This window comes from Caloenas nicobarica, chromosome 2 (assembly GCF_036013445.1).
Source record: "Caloenas nicobarica isolate bCalNic1 chromosome 2, bCalNic1.hap1, whole genome shotgun sequence".
In the NCBI taxonomy this organism is placed as follows: Eukaryota; Metazoa; Chordata; class Aves; order Columbiformes; family Columbidae; genus Caloenas; species Caloenas nicobarica.
In genome coordinates, this window is record NC_088246.1 from 25,532,446 (window position 1) to 25,542,377 (window position 9,932).

At 41.0% G+C, this 9,932-nt stretch overlaps 1 protein-coding gene across 1 annotated transcript; it reads right to left on the reverse strand.

Annotated features, from left to right (window-relative positions):
- Nucleotides 1-1,426: 1,426 nt before the first annotated feature.
- On the reverse strand, nt 1,427-9,359 carry LOC135984978 (1-aminocyclopropane-1-carboxylate synthase-like protein 1). The gene is given in 9 exon segments (XM_065627903.1): nt 1,427-1,576; nt 4,601-4,678; nt 5,333-5,367; nt 5,370-5,429; nt 6,948-7,014; nt 7,311-7,380; nt 8,068-8,138; nt 9,114-9,229; nt 9,284-9,359. Coding segments are annotated over 9 exon segments (723 nt in total).
- Nucleotides 9,360-9,932: the final 573 nt, after the last annotated feature.

The following is a 9,932-nucleotide window of genomic DNA, read 5'->3' on the forward strand; positions in this document are numbered from 1 at the left end:
CTGCTGAGATAGGCTGTGGAGTGTCCATCCTTGGTGACACTCAAAACCCAACCAGACCCAGTCCAGGTTAACCTGCTCTTGGCTGACCCTGCTCCACACAGGGACTGTACAATCTCCAGACTGTAAGATCTCCATAGTTGCCTTCCAGCCTCAATTATTCCATGGTTCTACGAGCTTTAAAAATTGCTGCATGGTAGATTATTTATGTTCATGTTATCAGGCTGAACAGCATAACATTGCCAAGTTTAAACACCACAAAAAACAGGTCAAAGGCCGTGTTAATATTCAGAAGCACAAATTCCAAGTTTATTAGGGATCCACAGTGAGACAGTCCTCCTACTGAGCCTCTACAACAGCAGTCGGATAATTTTGCAGTTCTAGTTTTCTCTCATCAAACTTAAATAACGGAGCAAATGGTGAATTAATTCTGCAAATACTAAAAAAAAAAAACAAAACACCACTAAGCAAAAAAAAAGTCCCCATACAATTCTGTCAAATGAGTACACATTACGGACCTTCAAGGGTTTTTTATAGTTAACATATGAAAACACTATCCAATGAATACAGGCATACAGAAATAATCTGAAAGTGAGCCCAGAAGCAAGAAATCTAAATGCTTTCTCCAAAAGTACTCACTTAGCATGCATATACAAAAGAGACATTCCATACAAAAGAGACATTCCATACCATATGACATCATGCCCAGTATATATTTTGGGGGAAGAAGAAGGAAAGCGGGGGACATTTAGAGCAATGGCATTTGCCTTCCTAAGTAACCATGACACGTGATGGAGCCCAGCTCTCCTGGAGATGGCTGAACACCTGCCTGCTGATGGGAATTAGTGAATGAATCCCTTGTTTTGCTTTGCTTGTGTGTGTGGCTTTTCCTTCACCTATTAAACTGTCTTTATCTCAGCCCATGAGTTTTCTTACTTTTATTCTTCTGATTCTCAGCCAGCAGGAATGTACGAGCGGCTGCGCAGTGGTTAGTTGCTGGCTGGGGTTAAACCATGACACACCTAATTCAGAACTTCCAGTATTCTGATAAAAATATACAGTCCATAATATATAGTAATATGCACAACCATTTAATCAATGTTTTCAAAGTTTCATAATTCAACAACCGTGCAAGTATGTAAGACTCACTGCTTTTACTGACACATAGCACACTTGAAATGGAGTAAAACCAAGTTCTGTGCTTAACAGGGGCTAATTTCACAACATCCAGGAGGTCCACTTGCCTTAAAATTCAACTTTAGCAAGTCCACTTGCAAGATTACTAATACCAGGTCACAGCAAAGTGAGTGTGTTATGCAAGGTTACAGCCAAAAACACTGAAGTCACACACACCCTTAATATAATTTAGCATGCTTATGTTTACTAAGTCATTAAATGCATGTATGATTTTAATAAACAAGTATGTATTTTAGCTGGGAGACATCATTTCCTGGTGTATTTGAAGGTTTGCCTGACGAATCTTTTTCCGGATTGCAGAAGGTATCTGCAGTAGAAGATGCATTGTTTGTGACTGATTCAGCAGCATATTTGTGCAACATTTGCTCAGGTCTCTGAATACCTGTAGAAAGGAGATACAGATGTAAATACTGACTGAACATGTGGAAAAGAAATTCACCATGAGAGTGATTAAACACTGAAACGGGTTCCTCAGGCAGGTTGCATAATCTCCATCTTTAGACAGTCTCAAAACTTGACTGAACAAGGCCCTGAGCAACCTGGTCCCTGACTTACAATAGAACCTGGCCCTGCCTTGAGCAGGAAGTTGTATGAGATGACCCAAGAATTCCTTTTCAATCTACATTTTTCTCTAACTCTATATGCTCTATGTGCTTCACCAGCATCCACTTTGCCAACAATATCAAGCATTCATTCAAGGTTAAGTATTTTATAGCATAAGAGATGAATACATTTTTCATATCCAACATAAGACACGTAAAAATTAGGGATGGTGGGGAATTACCACATTATAAAGCATAATTTGACAGGGTAAAAATCCTTTCACATAAAATTTGGTTCCTTCTGATAAAGTAAAAATAAATTTCAAAATTAAATTCTGAAAGCTTTAGAGGTTTAACATAATCCAATATAGGTGCTTTGTAACCTATGCTCTGGGCCCATCTAACATTTTTTCAATTCATACAAATTCCAAAAATGCCCCTCATAAACTGAGAGAGAATAATTAGATTTGAACTCATTATTTATAATGTTAACGTTTCTTAAGACTTGTGTGCTACTACATGCCATATTAGAAGTAAAACCCACCTACACAAGTAAATCTTATCTACAGAATTGGAGAAAACCAGTCCAAACCATCCAGATTCCTAACGATAAAAAGCTTTTCAAGAACTAATCAAGAGTTTTGTATCAAGAAGCTTCTGCCATAATTCAAGTTCAGCTTCAAACATCTGCAAATTTACTAAGTAAATTTATTAAGTACTAAAAGAAGAAAAAATATTTTTAATTAAATTTATCAACACTGCAGAATTTCTGTTGCCAAAATTCTCTCCACAGAAGCTACAAATTTTATTCAACTACTCTAAGGGATTGTAAATATTCCGCTGCGCAACAGGAAGAGTCCCGCATGATCAAAGATTAGATTACAAAGATAACCAGTCTTTTAAACTCTATGGGTATTTTTCAGAAAATCATCTATTTTCTATTTGTTAGAGAAATCCTTAATGTATATTAACGTAAGATACGTGCAGCAAATATATTTTTATTTAACACAATCAAACAGTGCAATGCCTACGGCTGGAACTTTCAAGACTTTAAACATATCAACATGAGGAGTTGCTTTATTACTTCATGTTTGGGATAAACTTGAAATTAAACTAGTATTTTTTGTTTCTGCATTTTTGATTTTCAGAAAACCTCACCCACTGCAATTTCTCACTCCACCCAAGCCTCCTCCAAAGGAGATTGTTTGCAAAGACCAACACCCCAGAAACTCCAGAACATCAAGTTCCGTGATGAAGAAGCCCTGATATTTGCTTTCCTTGCCACGTGCAATTTCTTTGAACGGGTGCTGCGAGCAAGAACTTCACACAAAAGGAACTTTCAGTGTATTGCCTTCGATTCCAGCCCCAGGAAACAGAACAAGATGCAAATACGAAGCACAAGCAGCTGTTGCACAAGCACTCCTTGCATAAGAGCATATTGTGTTTGACAGCCGAGGTGCATCAGGCAGAAGCTGCTGCGTGAGGCATCGTCGCACACAGGAGCAGCTGCTGTGGGACAGCAGTTTCTCAGCTGCTCTTCTAGTCTAGCTCCTCCGGATATTTATTACGTTATATGTATCTGAAGCAGATGTTTCCAGTCTCATTGGTGAGAACAGTTTCAGCTGTAGAGGATGACAAACACATGCAGAGCTCTAAGGAGTTAATGGGGTCTGTGACCCAGCGCTTTGCCCAGCCAGTTCACCCCAGTAAGGAGCGAGGACACCAGCTGCCTCCCGCTGCCGGCAGCCCCGGAGAGGCTGGCAAAGGCACGGACAGACAGCACAGACTTACAGACGGCGTCTAAACACAGGCACCATGCTGATTAAGCAATGAGCTAACAAGGACAACATCAACATATCTATAAAAAATGTTATGCATGCATTTGCCATGCACCCAAAGTACTCACTTTTTATATGTGGCCTTACTTATAACTGACCTCTGTGAGTGACCTTCCCTGGAACTATATGCTTTATCTATTGTTAAACCTCATTTTCCGTCCTGGAGGAGGACACAGGAATTCCATCTCACTTGATGTTTTGAAACATCACTGCCATCACCACCACATCTTTGGTAAAATGTTTTACTTCAGTCTGTGCTTCCTCCACTGGATCTTTTCAAGGACGAGCACGAACAGTTAAGTTCAAGTGCATTTATAATTTTCCATGAAGTGAGTGGGTCATGAATATCAAGACAATAAGAATAGGAAACATTTTAGCCTGAAATACTGGTAAGCACTATTTTGTGGACACTCACAAAACCAATCTTTCCACAGGGAAGAAAAGCAGTTCCAAAGACAGAGAGCAATGTGAAACAAAATTAAAACTGTCTATGATAAGCAATAATATCCTCATTTATGCAACGCTGATCAGAATAAAATCACTGAGCATGCTACGTACTTTGAATTAATGAAGTTTCCTAAACTCTGGAAAAACTACATTTGTAATTTTCTGTTTGCTAGCAATTCCTTGTCAGCTGGAACTCTGAAGAACTCTCTTCAGAATCACTTTAGACATGTTTCTTCAGGTGAGTGGGTCGTTACAGTAACAAATTCTCTCTTCCAAAGGTCAGAACAATAGCGTGTTCACAACACTTCAACTTCCATTGAAATCTACAGAGAAAGAAACTTGGTCTTGAAACACGAGATCTGTTCTTCATAAAATAGAGTCAGAGAGTTTCTCTGCATTTCATCACAGTGCTCAGATTATAAGATCAATTTGACTTCTGTTGCTAGAGTTGGACCCACCTCAGTCACAAGACTGAAAATATGCACAGATGAAACTGTACAAATGCTTCAATGCTGAGAACACGCCGCTTTACAAAATAACTAGGAAAACATGAAAATCAGAAATCAATGTTATTGCCACCTGCTTTTTAGCTCTCTGTAATGCACCTTCCAATTTTTCAGCTGTTGACTGGAAAGAGTGACTTTCTTCATCAGTCATCTACAGAACAGCAACAACAAAAAAGAATAAAAATATAATAAAGATATCAAAAAAAAGAAAAGACGACCATGAAGAAACACTCCCACCTAGTGAAAATAAAATTGCTACTGGAGATTTTAAAATAACAGAATCTGACACTAAGATCAGTCTTTTCTATATAACTCAATTATTTTCTTAAGTGTTGCCCTTGCCCAAGACTACACTATCAGCAACTCACAGCAGAACCTGTGCACTTTAAAGATTACTTTTTTTTCCCCCTCTGATTGTATGATTTGGTGCTACCCCCGCTTTGACTTGCCTCACAGATTACTGAGCTTTCAAAGTGGGAACCAATGTTACACCGTAGATCTTTCAGTGCTTAAAGGGAAAAATTTGCAAACCAAATTTCCTCATGGTAGGAGTGACAGACTTAGAGCTGACAAGTTATAATTCAGCATGTCAGTGCAGAACAGCGTCTGCACAGAACGAACATAATCCTACACATCTGATGGCAGCAGCCTCCTGTCACGCTGCAGTCACAGAAAAAGTCAGGTGGTCTCTAAAAGTGCCAGACTGGCCCCATCTCTTCATTTGGACTCAGTTTGCATTTTCAGGTTTTTTTTGATTGTTCCTTGTGAAATGTCTGTCAGAGTATGTGAATAACTAAAGCTTTACCTCATTGAACGAGGGCACGTGAACAGGCTCACTCTGCCATGTAGCCATATTTTGGAATTTATAACACCATAGTATGGAGCTGGAATAAGATATTCATCTAAAAACATTTTAAAAAAAGAAAGGAACAGTTCTCATGAGTAATTATTTCATTATAGTCTAATAGACTAAACTGACAATCTAAGAATTTGGCATCTGACTTACTCTCAAAAACCTTCACTATAACCTAAACCAACATTTAAACAAAACTGAAAATTTAGCTTACACCAATCAACCCGAATTCCCTCCCAATTTTCTTCCTTAACATTTGCAATAACAGATTCAATATCCTTATAAAATTTCAGTAAAAGGAAATGGACCTGGTCAACTAGTTGTTTTACTTATTTTAAGAATAATGACAAATGACGATCTTGCTCGCGACCTTTTGCTAATGCTCTGTTACCATCGTGTTTTCATCAGGAATTGCTGCAAACCCCGACTGCTTCTTTCTGGCTGCCAAAGTGCTGCCTTGCAGCCAGGGACCCTACAGCACCATGGAACTTGTTTCCCTTCTCATTTTTTTTGCTGTGAAGCAGCCCCAGGTTGGTGTTCTCCCACAGATAGTGCAAAAGCCCTGCAAGGTAGGGTTTTGGACGGGACAGAGGGGGCTTCCTGCATTAACCAGGGGGTAAAAGGGAGCTTGTCAGTGTTGAAGGGGAAGAGTTCCTGCTACAACTGTGCAAATACAATGAAATCTGAACACACTAAAATAGACACAGATACAAGTAGCCTCCAGTAAACACTGCCACTTAAAGCTAAACAAAACTCATTGGTTTCCCAGCGCTTTTGCCACCAAAATGCTGAAGTCATGGCACCACATTACTCTACATCACTCCACCCTGCTCCCAAGGGTTTTGGTGCTGGTACCGGGTGCTATGCGGGCGGCACAGCCTCCTGCATGGGAGGACATGTAAGTCATCTTCCTCACCTCCCTTCCCCAGCAGGTCTTGGTGGATGTCCCCATTCTCTGCTGCTTTCCTCGTTCCAAGCCAGCGAGGAGACTCGCTTCCCTGGCTGGGCTCTCCTCCTGCTGACCACCGCCACTGTGAGCAGGTTGTTTCCCAGGACCCCACTCCTGCTTTGCTTTCCCACCGCTGTCTCCTCCTCACCACCACCTTTGTTTGACCAGGAATCCCTCTTTTGCTGCAGCTCCGTTCCCCTGTCCCAGATTCCTTCTGCGTGTTTTCCTTACCCAGTTATCCAAGTTTTCTCTTCATCCCTGATTTCAACCCAGTCCGCCTCCCTCCCTGGGTGCCCTCTCCCTCCAGCTTCCACCATGGTTCCCACCTCTTTTTCTCGTAATTTTTCAAAATACACTGCATTCTTGATACCCTTCTCCTCTTCCTGTAACACTCTTTAAAAACTACAGACTGCATTCCAGAAAGTGAGTGGGCTCAAACATTTTCCACCATTCTAGAAACAGAGATGTTTTTTCAAAAACACTCTGCCAGTGACTAAGAAATACCATGTCTTTCTTCATTCAGGCAGCTAGAGTAACAACACGCTGTCAGAAGTCACAATACTATTGTATTCACTGCTAAGAAACATTTTTAAGTAAAATAATCAAATTTTTACTCACCACCAGGATCACATAATAGAGTTGACAGAGTAGCAAAACCAGCACAACAGACATTCATAACAGTGATCTGAAAAAAAGTAGTACAAACTTTCTTTTAGCAATGAAAGATTTAGCAGAAATACCAGAACTTGTTTAAATCCATAAATTCAGAGATATCAGCACTAGTTTGCATTCCAAAAAACAGAGTGAAAAAGCCACACTACCTGCACCTGTAACACTAGTCCTTGAAAATCAACCCCACTAAGACTTCTGCAAATCTTGCATATATCCCTCCTGTTTTGTCTTGCTGACATTTGTGCTCAGATCTACTCATCTGTATCAGTTTAAGAAAAATAAGATGCAAACAGAAAGCACTTGTCTTACATGTTCTCGATTCAATGCTTTTGCAGCCCTGGCACAGTCAGTTAGAAATTTGGCAATTTCTTCTCTGAAGCTAAAACACAGAATTAAAGTCACTATGCGATCATGTGTTTCAGATACCCAGTGTGCTACATTTTGTGAGACAGAAGCACACAGAAGCCATCTGCTACCTTGAGTAACAGTGACTGTGACTCAACTATTCTTGCTGTACACTAGAAAAACAGGAAAATAAAGGATCTTTGAGCCTGAGTGGGATCTGGCTTTGGAGAAAGGACAAGAATTTGGTACCAGAAACAGTGAAACCTGAATTAATGATGATTCTTTAGATGAAGACAGGCTTTCAACCCAAGTGAAGATGATGATGGGGTTCCTATCGATCTCCAGGGAGCCAGTTTCACCTCTGTTCTTCGCAGCCCTCAGAGTTTCAGTTTATCCTTCACAGACCAGAATGAATCATTCCTGAAGCGATTCACCGTAGCTCTGGAGGAAACATCAATACATGCTCTCTTGCTCGACAACAAGCCTCTGGATCTTTGCTGTTTGGCACTCTGGGTCTTTGTGGCACAGTAAAGGCGGGAAGAAAACCAGAACAGAAATCCAGAGAACTTCTGAACGGGAGCCCAGCAGGCTGCCAGTGTGCAGGATCAGTAACACCCATCCTTTGGGTTTACCAGAGGAATGACACCGCACCCAGCTTCACACCAGCCATGACTGGCACTGACCATGAGCAATGAGATACATGTGAAAACGAACTTCTCACCTTCTAGTATCTTGCGTATCAGAATACTGGAAAATATCAGGCTCCACATAATTCCCATCAGGTCTTGTGAGCTAGTGACATGAAAGAGAGACACTGTAGAACAGAGTGGTTTGGTTTGGTTCGTTTTTTCTCTCAAAAGAGGCGTCCCCCCTTCAAACTGGCTCAGTCCTGTATTCATTGTGGCATGGATTTTGGTTTGTTAGTAAGAAAAAAATCCCCCTCCCGTTGCCAGCACTGCCAGCTCACCAATCTGTACACTGAGTTTATGCCCACCTCTCTGTCACAAGCATTGCAAGTGCACTAGCTGTTGCACTAGTGCTAATTCCTTACCTCATGGAAGGAGGAAGGAGAAGCAGGAGGTAATGTGCAAGCTGCAGAAGCTGGCCGGGCAACTAGACCTTTGTTTTAACACCATGCTTTCCAGCAGGTGAGCTAGAATTAACAAACCTGGGGAGAATACCTCCTTTAAAGAACCTGCAATTTTCCCATACTTGTGTTTCAGAGACTGGATCTTACTGCAGTGCACAGCAAAACAACATTTGGTTGCAGCTTTAATTTTCGCTCGGTCTGAATTTCATGTATGGAGCATTTCCAGCCAAAGTTTTGGCTTTGCTATCAGACAAGTGAGCGTTTTATCAGGCCATGATTTTCCACTCCAAAAATACACTTTTTTCTGAAAGCTACTACTCCAAAGCAGTATTTTCTGCTGAAACAGGAACAGGCTCTTGTATCAGTTCTGTTTGGAGTCCACGTTCAATCAAACATGAATGAAATGTAAGCAAAACCAAAACTACTCTGGTGTTTCAAGCAGAGGCAAGTTTTCAGTGTAAATATTACTTAGCAGATTTTTTCTGAGTGTGTAATTGGAGCAGTACATATAAACATATAAATTGTGCTTCCTTATGAAAGCTGTTTATCACAGCACTGTCCGTATCCTACCCCATACATTAGTTTTCCTATGCTGAATTGTCAACCAGACACTTTTAAACTTGTCAGAGATGAACTGGTGATTAAATCCCAGTTAGTCAGAAGACAGCACCACTTACTCTCTGCTCTATTACATCAAAGCAAAGCTTGTTCCCACTTGAGCCCAAATTCTGGATGCCCCGGAGGAGAGGACAGTTGTTAAGTGACACCAGTGCAGGGGGGGAGCACCCACTCACTTCTCATTTGCCTTCACTGCACTTGCAATATCCAGGGGTCTTTGCAAGCCCACCTGGCCAAACGCACTGCGCAGAGGTACGAGGTGGCCAGCAGCTTTCCGGGTCAAAAGGCTCAAAGACAACACTCATCATTGGGCTGCCTGTGGTCTCTTCACAAGCCACTATATCCTCGCTGCCTTACAGAATGTGAAACAACCTTTGTTATTTGGCCCTTTTCACTCTCGGCACATTTCTTAATACCAGGTCTTGTGAAAGAGCCTCCCCAGTCCAGCTAAGGCTTCTTGCACAATGCATATATAGAAGGGATTATCCTCCATGTAGCTATAGGCTTTATGCTCCCTGTACATTGGACTTCCGTGCCTGTGTAACAGGTCTCAGTCAGGCTTCACTGAGATACTCTACTAGTAATCTTTCAAGATTATATGTTATTATAAATAAGAATGTAACTGAAGATCATCTAACAGCAACTGGTTATTACTAGTGATCTACTTTCTCGGATCAAATTATATTACTCACAGCAACAGTTACCTGTACGGGGCGGGGGGGTGTGTGTGTGTTAGTTCCGCACACTGGTGAAATCCCTTGCATGTAGAAATGGAAAGCACAGATTTGGAAAGCAGATTTGGAACCCTGGCTTCCTGGTTTTTAAGAACATTTACCATAAAAAACATATTATCTAATTTTGGTTGAGGACTGATAGGA